Source organism: Scomber scombrus, chromosome 12 (assembly GCF_963691925.1).
Source record: "Scomber scombrus chromosome 12, fScoSco1.1, whole genome shotgun sequence".
NCBI classification, from domain to species: domain Eukaryota; kingdom Metazoa; phylum Chordata; class Actinopteri; order Scombriformes; family Scombridae; genus Scomber; species Scomber scombrus.
The window spans coordinates 10,850,890-10,871,372 of NC_084981.1; the positions used below are offsets into that span (position 1 = coordinate 10,850,890).

The window sequence follows — 20,483 nt, forward strand, 5'->3', positions numbered from 1 at the left end:
GTGATAAAATGCAGGAATGTTTCAATTTATTCCAGACATTCAAAGCCATTCATGTTTGAAATGTAAAAATGTTGGGCCAAGCTTTTTATCCTAAGGTCAAAGTAGTTTTTCACCAGTAATGACCAAATTAATTTTATTCTGTGCTTGACTTTTGAAGGCGTCGTTGCCAAATAATAGCCTGAGTTTGCCACAATTCTTGGAGTAAGTGGACTAAGAAAAAGTTGAGGCAGGAGTGAGAGAGAGGGGGATGGATGGCTGGCTGGACCCGGGGGTGGAGGAGGGAGAGTTTCGGTGGCAGATGGGAGCTGAGTTGCTGCTGGGCCGGCAGTGCAGGGTACCCCCTGCCCCTCTATCCTGCCCTGTGGGGGGAGATGGGTGGGGCAGACAGGGAAACAGGAAGAAAACCTCTGTGGGGTTCCATTGTGCTTTAGATGAATAGGAGACTCCAGAGAGCTTTTGCTGCCCCTTTGTGTGGGGTAAAGGGGGGCAGCAACAGAACACACACACACTCAGAACTCATTCACAACTTCAACAAAAACTATCTAGCATATGCGTGCGTATGTGTGTGTGGCGGGGGTGTGTGTGTGTGTGTGTGTGTGTGTGTGTGTGTGGGTGGGTGGGTGGGTGTGGGTGTGTGTGAGATTGATTAGAGGTGTGTTACTGTTGCATAACCCACTCATGCACAGGAAAAGACCACACCTGCTTGTTTTAGCTCCAAAAACTCTGATTCTCCTGCTGATTGATATGCTAAGACATGCTCACTGACATCTGACATCAAAAGGAGTGCACCCACCTACACACACACACACACACACACACACACACACACACACACACACACACACACACACACACACACACACACACACACACACACACACACACACATACATACACACACACATACACACATACACACATACACATACATACACCCACGCATGCTAAAAGGAGCCACATCCTCTGACGAAGAGGTAGCATTTATGCGTATTATGGTGGAAGACCTGCTGGGTCACTTGGGAGGAGTGAGTGAGCGAGTGCAGGAATTTTCATTTAAGATCTCAGCAGCACTCTGAACATCGTGACCAATAGGATCAGGATTCACTACAGGGGGTCAGACCAGATCCTGAACAACCCCCTTTACCCTAAGATAGACACACACACACATATACAGACGCACACACTTTGTAAAAGCTGGTTGTGCTGAGGTCCATAGATCAGAGGCTGTGTCAGCATTTGATTGGCTGTGCTGTGTTCCAGCACTCTGTGTGTGTCCTCATCTAAAAAGCGAGTTTTTTCAGGCCATGTAGATTCCCCTCATCTTCTTAGCAGAGGCTTTTTTGTCTTCAAAAGGCAGTTGAGCCAAGTCCACTCAGAGCTTAGACCACAGCCAATCTCTTAATGCTTGTGTTTGTGTTTGTTTGTAGTGTGTCTGTATAGGCTCAGCTGACCGGAGGAACATTTTCTTTAAAGCATGTTAATAATATACTTTCTCTCCGGAGCAGAAATGTGCTGCAGTAGAAATGCAACAGTGATGGTAGAGGCCCAGATGTTTAAGTTTCCTTCGGTGAATTTAGCATACAAAGCTACATTTCCCCACATCCACATTAATAAATTGCCTTCACTTGTCCCCATTTCCCCTTCCTCTTCCTTCAATCTCTTTATAGTCTCATCAGGCGTATTTATAGCTTTATAGTCTCACATATACCAACCTCTGTCATCCATATCTCTCTCACTCCATCATTTTTTTCTCCCAGCCAGCTCTCTGGTGGAGTTTGGGGGAATTGCTCTTTAGAAGGCACTGTGAAGAATCCCATTTCTCTGAGTGTAACGCTTATTAGGGTCCCATCTGCCCTTAGGGTACTTATGAATGTGGGGGGTGTTTGGATTGTCATGGGTAGGTAAAGGAGGGGAGCAAGAAAGGGGGGAGCTTTGTCATGCCTATGTGTAAGTGGATGTGGGTGCCTCTGGGGGCTTGTGCAAGGTGGGAAGGGGCTCTTAACACTGCTGAGCACACACTGAGCAGCTGGTGTGTCTAAAGTAGGGGAATGACACACAGACCTACACAGAGAGACGGGCGTGTTGAGCGTATGTGCGCGTGTCTCCGGATGAAAGAGGGAACGGAAATGATCCTGCGTCCTTCTGTCTGCATGGCAGGCAGCTAGGCAACAGAAGGACTTTCAAACAACCAACAGTTTGTTTTTTTTCCTCCCCTGTGTTTCAAATCAAGGCGAATGATGCTTAATGAGTGTATTTGTGAGAGTGTGTTGTTGTGTGTCGGCGGAGAGGGATAGCTTGGGGTTTTTTGTGTGATTGGCTGCATGTCAGTAGTGTTCTATTGTGTTATTTAAAGTGATGACTGTCGTGACGTTTAAGCACTAGGTGTCTTGTTTGCTCATCGTCCCTGTCTATAACGGACCGGTGATTGGCCACTTAATCAGAGGTCAACAAGGGTGCATCCAGATCTTTCCTTTCCTCTCCTCTCCTCTCTTCAGCTTGTGCTAAAAGGAAAAAAGTTTGCCGTTCAGTATCTATCTTTATCCCGAAAACATATGCAGACACACAGAAACATGCACAGCAGGGGCAGTAATCCCCGTTTCTGCTCACACACTCTTGGAGCACAACCATCACAAGGAAGAGACTGAAAGAATGAATTCTGCCCTTATCCACCCTTTAATTCCTCCGCCCATCCTCAGGCCCAGGACTTAATTCTTACTTTTTCCTCCAGGGGCTTTGAGCCTCCAAACACAGTAAAGATTCTGTTCTCGCCTCAGATGCGCAGGTCTTAATCAAGGGCTGACAAGCTCGTCTTGGCTTGCTATGCGGGTGTGTGCATACGCGCGCGTGTGTGAGTATGAAGTGTGTGATGGGCGCACGCTGATGGGAAGCCAGCCATATTGCTTAGGTATTACTCCCTTTTTCTACATGGGTCACAGTGGGGTCACACTCCCAGTCTCAATCAGCACACAGCTCGCACAAACACTGATCATTCTTCCTCTGGCAGGCTTTCTGATTGCACAGGAGGAAACCTGGTTTATCCTCCAGGTGTACGCGGCGTACGCTGCAAAATGCCACCAGACATCAGTCACCGAAGAGCTGCTGGGAATCGTTTTAAATGAGCGCTATGTGTGAAGTAGTGGGACGAGATCTGGTCTAATGTGGCAGATGTACCTGCATGTAATTAAGGTTAGATTTAAGTGTATGAGCTCACACACGCACCAAGTGTGTCAGCGGGTGTGTGTCTCAAGCCTCTTACCTGCTGCTGACCAGATGGGCTCAACAGCCGACCTCACGCTCACCTCTCCTCGCCACTCTGCTTAGATTAGCTGGTGAGCTGAGCTTTATAACGGACACATCAGCCCCCATCCTCCACCCCTACAACATCCAATCTCACGCACACACACACACACACACACACACACACACACACACACACACACACACACACACACACACGCACACACACACATTCTTTATGTGGGATATTTAGGATGACGATATGCTGTTTGTGAATGTGTGCTTGTGTGTGTGTGTGTGTGTGTGTGTGTGTGTGTATGTGTGTCTGTCACTGGTTGGGCAGCACTCATGGCCTGCTGTTTATGAGGATTATGAAAGCAGATGGACAGCCATGCTGACTGGTGAGGGTTCATTAACTCTGGGTGTCTCTGCTCTGACTCCACCGCTGCTGTTGCTCAGTTTCACTTGCCTCCAATCCGTTCAGCAAGAAGAAGTGTGTGTGCTTCTGTATTTGTGTGTGTGTGTGTGTGTGTGTTTGTTTGTGTGTGAGGAGAGAAAGATTAGATACAGCAGGTAGGGAAGGCACCTCTCACTAGCAAATGAAAGCCATATAGATGTTTATTGATCGGGGATAGGTGTGAGCTTGAAGTTTCTGCTTGATTGGAAGCAGTGCAGTGGCTGCAATTTTTTGTTGTGCTCTCTGGCATCGTTATGTTAAACTGTGTACAGATGAACTTCAATGGTATTGACATGTTCCTTTTGTTGTTTAGTGTCAAAAGAGAGATTTTGTACATGAAAAGTGGCGAGAGAAACATGTTTCGTGTGATCACATTGGTACCGGCTGAAGAGTTATGATGTAGCATGATGCAATATGCTCAGCAGAGGACCATTTCCATGGTGTTTCAGTGCTGTGGCGGGAGGAGATGAATAGGTATAGTTATAGTGGGTCATTAAACACTGAGCAGTGTCTCTCTGCCTATGTCTTCAACCTTCACGCTGCAGCCAGCTACTACCCTCTCCTTACACGACGTTAAAAAAGAAACATGTATCACGCAGGGACAGACAGACATACCTGCAGAGAGATAGACAGACAGGCAGACGGATGGGCAAATTCTTGGGCAGATGGGTTGTTTGGAGCCCCTCGGAGGCCTCGGCGCCATCACACAGTAAGAGGAGTAGTCAGTCACATAATGTCACGCAGGGCTGGAAAGGATGTGACTCAGAGGGGGAAAAGTTCAGTGGAGCAGGGATATAGTGCTACAATTAATGATTGTGTTCATTGTCAAACAAGCTCTTAATTAGTATTACAAGATTTAGCTGGATGTATAAGCAGAAATTGAATGTAATATTCAGTAGTATGTTTTAATTAGTGTATGAACATAAGAATCAATGTGTTTTTGTTACCTTAGAATAAGTACGCCATGTTTCTACAGTAGCTCAGAACAGACAAACCAAACACTGGTTCCAGAGAAGGCCTTTCACATTTTGTTTGAGTATAGCAGCCACTGTACACGCAAGGGGCAGATGAGGGAAGGGGTTATCAGTTGGTTGCAATCTGCAGCCTCACTGCTAGCTGTACACTGGTCCTTTGAATGTCATAAAATAGTGAAAAGTGCTCATAACTATTACTCAGAGTTCAGTGTGTGATCTTTAAATTGTTGATCTGTCCAAACAACAGTCCAAAACTGAAGATATTCTGTGTACGATTTTGTTACAGAAGGTTATTTGCCAAAAAAAATTCTTGGCTTTGAACAGTCATTTCCTGGAGTCTCTGCTGGTTGCCTGGTAACATCACCTTGACAACAAGACTCCCAGGAAGTTACTGTGCCTGGCTATGAAAGAGTCCAATATAATCCAACATAATGCCACAAAATGTCCTTTTTACGCTTTGTTTTTTGTAAGGATGGGACAAATAAGATAAAATAGTGAGCTTTAGAAGTGCTGGGAAGCAGATTTTGTTACTTTTGACTTTACACCTGTAACAGAAGTTACAGGTGAAGGGTTAGGGTTAGGGTTAGGGTGACTCCTGTCAGTTAGGCAAATAACAAACATTTATGGACATGCACAAGTTAGTACAGTGTGATGTCAGATGCGCTCGACCAGTTTCTGGTTTACAGCAGTTGGTGACATTTCTAAAAGCTGATGGCAAGACAACACACATAATTAACCCAATAATAATCAAGCTACAAATTCACAATTTTGAGTTCTTCTTGTCTAACTTGGTAAAACTATGAGACAATATGACCAACACACAGATCCCTCAGATGACCACTTCAACATAGCTTCAGAAGCAAAGGGAGATCATTAAGAGGTACTGTACCTTTCTGGTTTTTACCCTCTGAGGTCTGTAGAATGTGTCCTAAATAATACTTTTTATGGAAGAATATTGGGGTTTTACAGTAAAGCAGCGACAGATTGTAACTTCACTGCTGCTCTTAAGCCATTTGCGACGAGGTGAAGGAGTCTTTTATTAGATTTAGGCTAGGGGACTATGAATGGCAGAAGAAAATAGAACATTTACTTGTGCGTGTCACTGTCCACCCACACTTCAGTGCCAGTGTGTGTGTGTGTATGTGTATATGTGCATGGATGGATGGATGCCTGCATCTGTGCACGTTGTTTGGTGAGTGCGTGTGTGTGCTGAGATGCTGTCGCTCACGGCGTCCCTCTTTATGCTCTTGTGAGTGTGAGTTTGTGACTGACAGTTATACAGTGGTGTGGAGTGTGTAAATCTCCTTCCTTCTAAAGCTCTCAGCAGTGGTCCTTACATTAGCACAACAATTTACACATCTGTCCTGAGGCGAAGACCAAGCAACTCTGATGAAAGTCAAAGCGAGACTGTGTGTATGTGAGAGAGAGAGAAATCAGTAGAGGTAGGAGAGACTCTGTAAACAAGAGCCAGAGGAGGTTTATTAAAACCCCACCACCACTCACCATCCTTTTGTCCTTCTATTCTTTGTGTCCCTTCACCTCCTCTCCCACTCTTTCAGTCAGAGGAGCGATTACATGCCACTGTCTCTCTTGTCTTTCATCTCTCTCTGTGAAGACAAGGAATGAAGGTCTTCTGTGGCGTGTAATTACACAGAGACATCCTGGATGAGGGCGTCTGTCTCCACAAACAAAAAAAGCAACCCCCTCTCCCCCTTAAATACCTCTTGATAGGGGGAGATCTAAAAAAAAGAGTCATTTAAGTGCCTTTGATCCGCCACAGGTCCCTTGTCTTTACCTGCCACTTACAGAGGGCTAATAAGTACTATCACAAGTCTATTTATTTCATTAGAAGCACTGACACTAACATACGCGTGGCTCAGCTCCAGCACCGTGGGAATGAAATACACAGCTCCCCCATTCATTTTAAGCACAGAGTCATAATCATGACACATTTACAGGCCGTTGTTCCAGTCTTACCCATGAGTCATATTGCTGAATGATTATGGAAGGGCGGGTTTTTATGGGCTTACATTGGTATTGGCTCAACCTCTAATTGGCCCAAAGCATATTTGCATTCTGGGAAGGTAATAATGAGGCTCTTTGGAGGCACTTAAAATGAGAAAGTCATTGCACTCTGACTTAATTCTGCCCATAGAAGTGCTGATGCCTCCAGATGGCTTTTTTACTGAGTATGATATGGCCATTTTGTGTCTGTGATCATTCACTTACACAAGACTTTGGGAATGGCTACCTTGCTAGCAATGCCGCTGGTGTCTTGTTTTTCCATTTTTGCATTATAATGTTTTGTTGCTTCTTATTTTATGCACTCAAACTGAAGAGAAACACAAATAAACTGCGCTAGAATGGCATGCTTACAGAAGTACAAAATAGGTGTTGACATTAATAGGTTGTTTGTCGTGAATCTAATGGACAAGTGTTGCATGACAGAGGTTTTTCTTTTTCCATCACCTTTTCTCTGTTGGTATCTAACTGTGTGTTTCAGTGTTGTGTAGAAGGAGGCAAAGGGAGGTCATACAGTGCGGTTTGACATTCAGCAGAGGTCACAGAGGTCAAGCAGCTCTCTGTTTGAGAGATGGAGTCGGCCTGAATGTGTTTAACATGTCTTTTTACTTGTGTAAATCCGCCCCTATTCATTGAGACTTAACTGTTTCTCTGAACTCACTGGGAGATGAAGTGAGCGTTCTGGTGCAGCTCAAACAGACCTGGCATCAGACAATAGACCAGGGTCTTCTATTGCACTTAGCTGAAGCTGCTGAATAGACTCTCAATAGACCTGGAGTGGTGCAGCCATGCAGCTGCTGGACAATAGCCTGCTCAGCAGAAAGGCAGGCGGTGACCTCGAGGTCTGCTCTGGCCCTGTCCATTCTGATCCCTGAACCCTCACCACACTGGGAGTCAGCACTGGTAATGTCATAACACAAACACAGTCCAGTAAACTGAGCAAATCAAACAAAATCATAGTTTGGAACCATAAACACTGTAATACAGCACGGCCTCTAGTGGCTGGCATTAAAGGAATAGTTTGACGTTTTTTGGAAATACCCATATTCACTTTCTTCCTAAGAGTGTAGGCTAAATATGAAGCTAGAGCCAGCAGGTGATTAGCTTAGCTTAACATAAACACGGAAAGCAGGGGAAACACCCAGCTGGGCTCCTTCCAAAATTTACAAAAAATCACCTTCACCACCAGCACCTCTAAATTTTACTTATTATATATACAGTATCTCTTTTGTGTAAACAAAACAGAAACATAAATATGATGGCAACAAGTTGTGGTTTTACAGGGAATTATGTGATGGAACTATTTCTTGGCTGGCAGCTGTAACTTACCTCCTTGCTTGCTTTATCAAAATGTCAGACTTTTAAAAAAAAAATTATATTGGCTTCAGCTTGTTCTAAACAAAGTTCTGCATCCTGATGTTAAGATTAATTTTGGATTTGGCAGCTTTTACTGTCTTCAAGTAAAAATAGTAGAACTGGTATGACAGACCTACCACTTTACTCTCTCATGCTCTCAATTCTTGCACCAGTTTTTCCACATCTCTCAAATTGCAAACACTGTTTACACACTGTTTAAACTATACATTTGCATGAGTTTAAGGTCCTTGTCTAACTGAGTGGCAATATGTTTAAAAAATTGAATGAATTTATTCAATTTGGCTTCTCCATTGAAGATGTCCATCCCAAAATAAACGCCACTATTACAGCAAAAAAAAAAAAACACAACTTTACACAAATCCCACAGCCAAGAATACAAACATACACAGGCAATGTGACTCCCCTCCCTGCATTTGATCACAAACGGCCTCCCCCCTCCCCATTTGTGTTTATTCTGGGGATTATTCTGACCTAATCTCTTTAGAGCATAATTCAGATTAGATTTTGTGTTATTATTATTGCTATGTCCATTCCCTACGGTCCTGCTGGGATTTCCTGACTGCCGTACTGCTCCTGTGTTTGGAAAATTGATTAAAACTGCTGACCACTGCCCTAGATAGTGCAGTCTCTGGAAATTGGATGAAAAAAAATAAAAGCAAACACAAATGATACAGTGCTGCATTTTCTAAAAATATGTATTGTCTAATAGAGCTGTGGCAGTACATGCTCAGCACAACGGCAGTCACAGAATCCCACTTCCATGCGTTTATCCTGCATCGATCCTGCATCGGAACAGCTGAGATTTTTTTTTATTCATAAATGTTTTACGGTATGGTGAAACACAAGATTAACTTCAAGCAAACAGTTACTGTAAGTTTGCTTTTTACTTCCATAAAGTGACCAAAACAACTGAATTACATGAAGCAAAAGCCTGCATGCATGCAGTTAAAGCTGTGGGTGCCATTTTGGCGTGAAGGTTGCTCAGCAATTTGATATTCAGACGTCATGTTTAGTCTGCATTTTTAAGATAGTGTTTAAACACCATCTGCCTTTTTACCTCTCTGTCTTTAAGCTCAGAAATCTGCACCAGAGAAGCCCTGAATAGATTACAGTGTCTGCGTAAAAATCACAGTGAGCGCAGAAAGTTTTTAAAGAGTCACTCCTGTTCCTTCCTCCATTATATTTGAAGCACATACTAGAGTAATTTTCTGGGTGACTTTGCAAAACTCCCTTTAAATTGCCTCATACTTGCACAATGATAACTTATCATTGTGTGAATTTATTTGACTATTGTGGCAATTGAGCAAATGACTGTAAAGTCTACTCCTTAAATCTTGTACTTTCCTGCATAATCTGTCCCTCCTTTGTTTTTCAACCTCATTAGAGAAAATACCTTTTTAAATAACATTTGCACAAGAAGGAGGAGAGAGGTGAATACATTTTTTTGGAACAGTAAGCAGATACATTAACTTTTCACAGGCACAAAACATACACAAGGTCCCTCAGTCCCAGAAATACATGACCTGCACTTTACATAAATAAATGATAATAATACATTTAATTTGTAGCGCACTTTTCATTCATAGTGAAACTCAATGTGCTACAGTATTAATAAATCCTTCCAGTGCTCCCATTTTCTTGCTTGTTTTTCTCAATTAAGATGAATTATACAATCGCACTGGGGAGCAGGGACAAGGAGCGCTTTATTGTGATGCTACCCCGAGGCACTCAGTCAATGAGTTGGAGAGAGAAACAGAGTGCTGTGGATATTTTTGGTCTCTGTGCCTCACACCCCTCAGATTCCTAATGGACCACACGATATGCAACTTAAGTCAAACATATGAGAGCCTGTGCGTGTGGGGAAGGACAAGAGAAAGAGGGAAGAGGAGGAGGGGGCGAAGCTTGGGTTTATTGCTCATATGTGGAGGCGGAGGACATGAAGGAAAGGAGACAGGGGGAGGCGTGGGGGCTTTGTTTGTGCTCGCTGTTGGGGACTTGAAGATAGACCGGGCTGCAGTGTACATTTCATTACTCTCTTATCCTCCAGAGGCCCAGGTGTGTGTCGCAGCTCCTTCTGTGGGCAGCAGAGTGCCAAATGATTAGATGAGCTGCACCTCAGTAAATGGATGCTATTGAAATGGATGCTATTGATCTCCACACGGTGTTATATGGAACACCTCAGAACGTGATGAGTCTAAGACAAGACAGCGTGATGAATCTCACACTGTCCAATATTGCCTCTTCTGCTCAGCTAACTTTCTCTCTTTTTCATCTTCTCACTCTCACTTAAGTACACAGGTAGCATCACTTCACCCCGTCAATTCGGCTCGCCTGTGTCTTTCTGTCCCTCTTTCTTTCTAGTTTACTTCCTCCTTTGATTGCTTTCAGTGTTCCCACCACCATTAAAATGATTGGAGACTGTAATGTATATTAATGTGCTTGTACTTTTAGAGCAGTTTTGCTGTACATGCTCTAATATTTCATAGGAAGAAAACTCAATAGTGAGCCTCTGTGTCAGGTAATTAAATTGAGATTGTGATCTGTTGTTTTTCTACACGCGTGTGCAGAATAGTCACGTTCTCTGCATCAGAGCGGGGCCACTTATGAGGAACCTATCGCAGATGGAGGTGAGGGGTCAAGGGTCACAGAAAGGTGAGGCCATGGCACAGGCTGAGAGACCTTTTATGGCAAGCCTGATTGCTGTGCTTTTTTTTATCAGTGTAGCGTAAGGTCTTAAAGGTATTATAATATTGAGCAGTGGAGCCTGGAATATGAAGTTAACAGAAAGCTGCGACCTCTGACCTACAGATTTGTACTGGATAATTTGCAGTGTTATATGATGATGTGTTATGAGGGCACTGGTGTGAGCCATGATAACAGAATTAAACCACAACATGAATCTTAAATGTTATTTACTAGCATCTGTACGCTGTGGAGTTAATAAAGCTGGGCAGTCTGGCATAAATTTTGCTTCATGCATATTTGTAGAGAAGCACACACACCATCTCATTTTATTCACATCAATCATTTTCTATTTGCTTTTTCTTCTGGTGTGTTAACTATTCAAACAGCCTCAGTTTTATTGTGTTTCACGTCATGTGCTGCATAATGCTAACAGTATTGCATTGTATATCTCAGATTGTTTCTCTGGTCTACCACTCAAACACCGTTCACCTATATGTTCTCCAGCATAGACCTTACATCTTTTACGCTCACTACACACACACACACACACACACACACACACACACCAAATCCAGTTCTTTGTTGTTGTGGAAATGGAAGTTGTGAAGTCAGTCGTGCTGAATAGATTGTAAATTGTGGGAAAGATATAAACACCTTTATGTTTGCAGCCGGCCATTGTGCTTCACAAATGACCCAGCTGAACGCCGGCATATGAGGGTCAAGCTGTTCTTTTCTTACGATTTTCAGCACAACGTGGCTGTTGAGGGCCTGTGCTGTTGTTGCTGTGTGGGCCGTCGGTATTAGAAAAACTGAACCAAGAGACATGTCAGGAGAGAAATTAGATAGTTTAGAAACTTTACTTTTATAGCATCGGCATGTTTTGAAATATATACAGTCAAACTCTTTGTATTTAAAGCTGCTGCGATCAATATTTTTTATATTAAAGGAGAGTCAAATAACTATGTGTAATGGGAACTTATTGAGAGTTTATGGTTTTGTTTCACTCTGCAGCAGTGTTGATACATGATGATAGCAACTAGATGATGACCACAGTATTGCATTTAGCAGATCTTGATGCCACATTTTGCTCTTGTGAGTTAATGGAGAGTAAAACAGAGATAAAAGAAGAGTGACCAATGGAATTACATTTATTGGTTGGCTACTGGCTAGAGAAATGACACAAAGTTATTGTTGCTTTGCATATGCTAAATGCTTGTTTCTGCTATCCTCAAATGACCGATAAATCTGTTTATCTAGTTTAGTTTTGGTGATGTACTGACTACTTCCACTGTGACACTAGATTCTAATTTCTAACTTCTGTCTTTCTTTCTTTTTTTTTATTTCCCAAAACATCTGTTTTCTTTGCTTATTTTAAAATAGATGCATGTAGTGAAGTGACAGTACTTGTAAGGCCCTATGGATAAAAGTGTCCTCCACATTTTATAAATACTGTACCACATGAATGCTAATGTACAGTGTGTGTAGCTGAAGATAGCAGATTGTTATGCATGAGTGTTTGTGCTACAGTACCTGTGTTTCATTTTATTGCATTGTAGTCTTTGATGGTGCATCTTTGAGCGGCGTCAGTGCTTTAAGCCCAGAATTCTCAAAGCGATTATACAAAGTTAATCTACGTGAATCAGAATAATCCAAACTACTAAGGGGAGATGGGCCTCTCTGTTGTATGTATAAAATTGTTTGTGGTTTCAACCCCCTATACATCATCTATACACATTCCATCGATTTGTCCCATAAATCCCACACAGAGTAAAATCTAATCAGATCATGTTGTCACCCATATGCTGTATGTATGCTGTTAATACTGTTGGTATGTGGATCCAGTCTACACACAAACAGCTCCAGTCCCTAGCTGTCATACTTTTTTATCTATGAGACTGTATTATCCGTCATAGATATGGATTAAGAAGACGACTTGCTTCCATCTTGTCAGATTTAAGCCAAAGGAGCTACAATAGTTAGATCTTGAGTGTGTACATTTTAGTTGTTACTTTCACCCAGTTCTGTCTCTCCAGGTCTGTGTGTGTGTGTGTGTGTGTGTGTGTGTGTGTGTGTGTGTGTGTGTGTGTGTGTGTGTGTGTGTGTGTGTGTGTGTGTGTGTGTGTGTGTGTGTGTGTGTGTGTGTGTGTGTGTGTGTGTGTGTGTGTGTTCATTTATCTAATCTCTAAGCAGAACTCTCTCTTCTGCTTTTCATCCTTAAGTAATCAATACTACTCCTATGAATCCAGGTCATCTTGGCTCCTGTGGCTTCTCTGTCTCCCCTTCTCTCTAACACTCTATCTTGATCAATCTCTGTCTCTTTTTTCCTCTCTTGCTTGTACTCTCTCTTCATCTTTGTCCTCTTCCTCTCTATTCCTGTCTCTTTTTTTCCCCTGCTCTGTCCTCACGTTCTGTCTTCCTCTTCTCGCTCTGCCCTTCTGAAAAATTACTTTGCCCATATGGACAGAGCCCTGCATGGCCGTTACACTATTAGTCCTCGTGTGGCAGTGATTAAAAATAGATGAGAGTACCGAGTCAGAATTAGTCAAGACTTTTCTTCCTCTTCAGCCTCCTCTTTCCACTGCATAATGTTAGAAATAGATATGAGATTGAAAGTGAAAAGTTAGCAACAAAATGTCCCAGTATTTACTTTTTTCTGAGCCTGTGTGTGTGCTTGTGTGTGTGTGTGAACAACAGTGAGTGTTTGTCAGTGAGTATGTGTACTGCCTGCGGGCTGCGGACCTCCTCGCTGGGTGCTGTCTCATGTCGAGCGGTGTGTTTGAGAGGCTTGTCGAGGTAAAGCTCCTGTCAGCGCCTGGCCTGAGGGAGTGTACTGATGAAAGGCCTCTTCATCATCCTAATGGGATACACAAACCTCTTAACCAGCAGTGCTGCCATGGCTTCGGCTGGGTGAAGCCGTGGAGAGAGAGACAGAGAGGGAGAGCAAGAGAGCCAACACTGAGGGACTAGCAAGGCCACACACACCAACGACCACACTGAAAACATACACAAATGCACAGGTCAGAAAAATGTACTGTGTAAACAAAACAATGCTGTTGGGACTCAGTACAGAGGAGGAATCCTGACTCTGGGCTGTCTCGGGTCTGTGAGCTGTTCAGTGGGCCCGGGCTATTAGGATCTAGGACAGATAGTTAATGCCCTGCTGTCCACTGGAGCCACAGACATGTGCCCCCTCACTCAACTGGCTTAGACCCAAAGCAAGTGGACAAAGACCAGAAATATGTTGATTTATATTTTCAATCATGTCTATCCATTTGATTTGCTGGACACATTTGAGTATAGCATATGAACAATCAAAATTGGAGTACCAGAAATAGAAAGACATAAATGTAACAAAAAAAATCTCCTTTATTGCTTTATTGATGAAGCAGAGTTCCAGTTTCAGAGAGCAGCTCTTTTTAAGATAGGACCTGTTCACACCTGCACACATTCACACCTGGAAGATGCCGATTGTAAAAAGAGACTGACCTATTGGCCACTGAGCGGCCAAGTGGGTCTTGCTCAAGAGAAACTTTTGCCGCAATCCAGCACAGCGCTGCATTGGCTGATCACAAACATGCAGATGCCTGGTTGTAACGAGAATGATGTATTTCTATCGTATACCTTGTGACTGTCTGGACAAAATCACTTGCTGCCATGATAACTTTCCAAAGCTGTAAAATCTTGAACAATATAAACTATTATTCAAACTGGACCTACTAGATTATACTTTATGAGTTTTATGATAAATTCGTATGTAAATGTAGAATATATACAGTATAATGTTTGGTGCCTAGGCTCTGACCTTGTTGCTCTTCACAAAAAAAACGTCAAGCTCAGCACAGCAGGGAGTGAGGAGCAATGTCAGCTATCCCCTGTAGGGGAAAGTATATTCAGAGTCTACAGGTGAATGCTGAGGTGGAGGCGGGGCTCTATGGTGCTGTATGGGTGGCAGCTGCCGTCGTTGCATCCATGTACACACAGTCAGAGCACACAATATATCACATTTTATCATGACAACCTTTTGGAAATGTGTGCACTTGGATGGAAAAATATTTTCTTCAGTTTTGTCTGACTCCTGAGTGGAAGAGGGAGTATGCTGGAACGAGGGAGTATGCTGGAACAAGTGGGTATGCTTGACGATGTGATTTGACCCAGGCTGGAGTAGGACACGTGGTCAGGGTGTGGATCAAAGCACCAGTCTACTGCAGGGTGTGACAGGAGGAGGAGAGAGGGAGAGGGGGAGAAGAAGAAGCCAGAGAGAGAGATCGGGAAAGAGTCTCTCATCATTACTGTCACCGTGTCACACACTCTGGCCACTCAGTGTCACCATCAGTCTGTGCTGGCCCTGGGCGTCTGGCGGGTGACGCTCTGCCTCTCCTTCCTCCATCCATCTCTCCTTGTTTCAGCTTACGCCCACATACACAAGCACGTTTTCTCTCGCTCACTCACAGCTGCCTATTATATTCGTCTACGCCAAGGGGGTTTTCGTCATGCTCTCTTCATCGTTGCCCTCCATCACCGCCACTCCAGCTAGTCCAGTCATACTTGTAATGTCTGGAGACAGAGTTGAACCCACAAACCTTGAAAACAAACACAATCAAAGTTAAGGTAACATGAGTTTTTCAAATAGCTCAGACAAAACAGACAGGCAAGGGGTCAAGCCAGGTAATCTGTCCAAAAGGCAAACAAATTGGATAAGGGGTAAGTGAAGGGAATCCAAAAAAAGAAAGCAGTCAAAAGGTTGGGAACAAACAGGCACAAATACAAGAACAGAAAGCTAGGCAGAAAAAACTGGACAATCTGGCAGAGCGGGAATGCAACTGGTCTAGTATATTTACACAGATGGACGAATAAGGGAATGGAATGCAGGTGATAAGGTGAGCGGGGAAACTCAGGTGAGGGGAAGAAGGTAATAACGGGCCGGTGGGAGTGACTGGATCTGAAACGGCAGTAAAATTAGAGACAGGATCGATGACAAACAAAGCACAGCAGACGAATACTGGACCTGGCCCGAGGCTCTGAAATGTCCTCTTTTCTGCTCCAGCCCTGTCGATCCTGTCCCCGGGTCAAGGACACGTTCTCTAGCTGCAGTAAAAAACTTCAGACAGGAACTAATGCCTCATGAATGATTGATGCGCGAATGCTGACTCATCACACAGGGGAAACAACCATTATTTTGACCTGAAACATAACAAGATTTACATTTTTAGAGAAGAGAATAGAAACACAGGCCGCCCAGGCTGCAAATAAGTTTGCAGGGATGCTACTGGTCCCTTTGTGCAATGCAGAGTTATCTGCTCTCACTGTTTCACAATCTGTTGGTAGCAGAGATTGCCAGATATGGAAAAGTTGGCTTGGCCTAAAGTGATAGCCTGCTTGCGCTTTAGTTATTACTTTTATGTTTTGGTTCTGCACTGCGCTGAGATTACCTGGCAGTCAAACAGTGTGGTGTATTTTTTCCCTCCCTATCTTGAACTGCACATTTCCTTCTGAAGTTTGGCTTCCTCTGGGGTTTCTTTTTTTCTTGCTTGCTGTTGGATAGGAAAAACAAGATTTATCACAAAAGCTTAGAAAATAGCAAAATACACCCTAATTTTTGACAATGATGATATGATAAGTCAATGCCAATTTGGTTTACTGAAGCACAAGGTTTGGATGGACTAACAGGGTTTTTTCTTGCCACTTAGCCCTTCCTGCTGCCTTTGGCCTGGTTTGAACAAATTTGTCCAAGCTGAGGTGGGGAGGGATTTATTCTGAGAGAATGATGAAGCGAGGCATAAAGGGAGTGAAGGAAAAAGATCAAAGGAATAAAACAGACATTAGCTTCTGCAGAGGACTGCTTAAGCTTACAAGACCCCGACATTCTGTGGGGTGAGGAGATTGAATCTCACCTCGATCTTCTTCCTCTCTATTTGTCCTCCTCTGCTATCTCCACATCACCTCTCGTCATCCATCTCCTGCAACATGGATTTTCTGCCTATTAGTGCCCTAATCTTTTCTGTCTACCTCTCTGTCTTTTCTTTCCCTGTGTCTATTTCTGTCTCTGTCTTTCTCATTTTTATCTTAATGTCTAGTTAAATATAAGACTGTTCCTAGTAAGTTGTGGTTTACAGCTTTAATAACATTTTATGTCTTCATAAATATGTAATTTAGTCAGCCTCGAAGTTAGTTTTGCCAATGTTTTTTGCTTGTAGCCTGTTTTCATGGTAATGCACTTTCATCATTTAAAATGTATATTGAACGGTACGTTTTCACAATTTTTTTGGCCAAATTTCCAAAGCTCACGAACCATGTCTTCCTCATTCTCACATACACACACAGAAGCTAGCCTACAGCATGTTGCTTGTTGTGTACTGCATATCTAGGGATTTCTCTGATGCAAGGGGACGCAATGAAGCAACAGAGTGACGCCAACCTCGCTGTGTTTGTGCGGGATGTGTTTTTTTATTAATCTCACTTTGTTTGTCCATGTGTTGTCACCTCCATCACACTAACTTGGTACAAGTTATTTGTGAAGGGGGATGTCAGCACCAGCGTGTCATATGCTGTACACATTTATGACAGCGAGGTCTGTTTGAGTCTTTGTATATGTTGTCTAACTCTCTGTTTGTGTGTGTATGTGTCTGTGTATGTGTGTGTGTGTGTGTCTGGGTGTGTGAGAAGTCATGCTCGTGTCCCGTCGATCCGCTGTCAATCCGGCTCATCTCCTCATCTGTTCATTAGCATGACAGAGGAGCTCTCCTGCCAAAGCAGTTAGTCACAAGAATCAGCCCCTGTCACAACACATTACAGCAGCAGGCATCTCTAATAGCACTGGCAATCGTGGCAACCATAGCCAATACCCACAGTACTCACAAACAGACAGACACACACACACACACACACACACACACACACACACACACACACACACACACACACACACACACACACACGCACACACACACACACACACAAACTCACACACAGACCAATCAAGAGTTGTACTTGATCTGTACCCAGGGACTGTTTCTGTGTCTCCCTCCATCTCTTCCTCCCTCACTCTTTCCATCCACATATCCTCCCTCCTTCCTTCCATCCCTTCTAGCATGGCTACCCACTTACAGCAAAGCTTACAGCCTTGTTATTAATCTCCCGCTTTCCTCCTCGTCTCCCTCCATCTTCACCTTACTTTAGTATAAGTTTACCTGTACCTACCCTTCTATCTCTCCCATTTTCTTGTCCTTTTCCTGAAGTTCTCTCCTCGACTATCTCTATTTCTGGCTCCCTTCGCTCACGCTCTCTGTCTTCATAATGCTTGAAGAGATCGAGACTTTTCATTTTTAATCCATCCGTCTCCCCCCCCTGCGATTTTTAGTTTCTCTCTCCAGCTCTTTAATGCCCCCCCCACAACACTTTCCTCCGTCTTCATTATCACCTGCTCAGGGTGTCTGATGTGATTTGTACAGGAAGTTTGATCCGGCCGTCTTCCTGTCTCCGGGGAGCTGAGTTGTCATATCAAATAATAAAAAGCACATATGTTGTGACGCCTTTTGCCAACTCTTCTCAAAATCACAGTTCATGCCTCTTGTTTTAAAGCATTGTCAAGTGACAGGACTGCAAGACAATATTTGTGAAATGTACTTAAATTTTAAACAAAAGAGCATCTTGAAATTCTGAGAACTTGAACAGGCAAACTGTAAATGAGTCCCACGCTGAATATGTGCTTGGAGACAAATGAAAGAGTAGCAGCGGCTCAGACTCTTGGTTGTTGCAACAATTGAGGGGGTTTGGGTGAAGGACATGTAATTTGACTGTCTGTGTGTCTCCAATCTTACCGGAATGCCCGCCTGGGGTGGACTTACTGGTTTTGTCAAGGTTTGTGTGTATGTTTGAGGTCATGTACTCAACCCCACCCTTGCTTTGTGTGTGAGTGTTTTGAGACAAAGGTGGGGTGAAAGAGCGCAGGGATTTACCTGTAAGGCAGGAGCTGTCAGTATGTCTTGTCTGGAGGAGTGGCCATCAGGACTGATTGGCATTTGACAGCAACCCCCCCCCCCCCCCCCCCCCCCCCCCCCCCACACACACACACACACCATGGAAACGCCTGCAATTGTGGTAGTAGTATCTCCCTCCAGAAAATCATTACCTTGCAATTGTAATAATTAATGCAAATAACCAATCGCCACAGTATTTGTGAGGCAATTTCTCTGCATTGAAAGTGCTACTAGGATTATAAATGTAATGTCCATACCATGCAATGAGAATGAGAGACGATTCCGTCAATATCCCTTCTTTTTTTAATTGATATTGTTTGCTACTGATTTGGATTCACAGGAGTTCTGCTGAAGGCATTATGGCACAACGTAGCCTTTCCAAACAAAACTTTATCAACAAAAATAACTCCTCGTTTACCATTAGCAAGGCTCTTCAAACTCTCCTCTCACCATTAAAAACCCCCAAAAACAAACAATGCCGGTTAACCGGAAAAAAACGGTAAAACAGCAAGTGAGAGGGTTTATAGGAAATGTGGTCTTATCATGATAATTAGGCTACCAGTCGTGGCACTTCCTGTGTCAAACAATCAACTTGATGAGTCATCACATCCAAATCAGGCATTCAGGTGAAAAAAAGAATAGCAATTCTTTCCTCAACTTGCAATTTTTGCCAGTTCCCCCACATAAAACTTTGACAAACTGAATCGCAAATTTTGAGAAAAGCCACTGCAAAATCAAGCATAACAATCATAAAAAAACTCTCCTGGAGGGACTGTAGTAGCTGTTGTAGTCATCAAGAACTGAACAATATGGGATTTGATTTAAGTACAGTGTTAATATGCATACTGCAGGATCCTGTCTACTGTTTTAGGAATCCCAATGCACCATACAATTTCATGTTTCTTAATAAAAGATCTGCATGTGCATGATGCCACATCTGCTATTTGTTGTCTGAGTAGTCTCTTAGTGTGAGTAGTAATCAGTTTGAGGAGCAATGAGAGAGGACAGAAGAGTGACCTGGTGAGTGGAAGGAGAGGTGGAGTGTTGCAGAAGTTGGGAGAGAGGTGGATCAGAGGACAGGAGGAGGGGGGGTTGAACGCGACTGTAGCCCCGTCGAGGCAGAGCAGAGCCGATACGAGTACAGTGGGATGGTGGGTGAGGCATGGGGGTGAGGAGGAGGGGGGAGGGAGGGGGGGCAGAGTAGAGTGGGTAATTACAGGGGCCCAGAGAGGAGAGGCCTGTAATCAGCCTGCCCTCAGGAAGGAATGCAGCTCATCTTCTCATGTAATTACTGCCATTTAAACGGCCCCAGCCTACAAACACTCATCCCACTGTACTGCTCACCTATTCACTATATGTACACGAGCGCACACACACAAACACACACTCCCAGTCACTGTGAGACAATCAGTGACTGGGAGACAGATTTTCAACAAGAATCCCAAAGTGAGGTGGCAAAAGAAAAAGCGAAGGAGAGACAGACAGACTTCAGACTGTGTGTGTGTCTGTGTCTGTCTGTCTGTCTGTCTGTCTGTGTCTGTCTGTCTGTCTGTCTGTGTGTGTCTGTGTGTGTGTGTCTGTGTCTCATAGTTAATGGCTGTGTAGACTGCAGGCCTCTAGAGGAGCCGGCTCCATGTGAATACCCACCATGGCAACCAGCCACTCTGGGTAGATTTGCGCAACTCTCATCAAGCAGCTGCGCAATGGTGGAGCAGACAAGCAGTGGCGCCTTACACTCAACACATACAGTTATGT

At 43.7% G+C, this 20,483-nt stretch overlaps 1 protein-coding gene across 1 annotated transcript in view; it reads left to right on the top strand.

The window, feature by feature from the left end:
- The first annotated feature begins 247 nt into the window (after window positions 1-247).
- The window catches only part of unc5b (unc-5 netrin receptor B), a 43,290-nt gene continuing 23,054 nt past the window's right edge, over window positions 248-20,483 (top strand). The window contains exons 1-2 of the mRNA XM_062431006.1: window positions 248-334; window positions 10,635-10,719. Of these exons, the coding sequence (XP_062286990.1) occupies window positions 248-334; window positions 10,635-10,719 (172 nt within the window). The remainder of the gene's footprint in view (window positions 335-10,634; window positions 10,720-20,483) is intronic.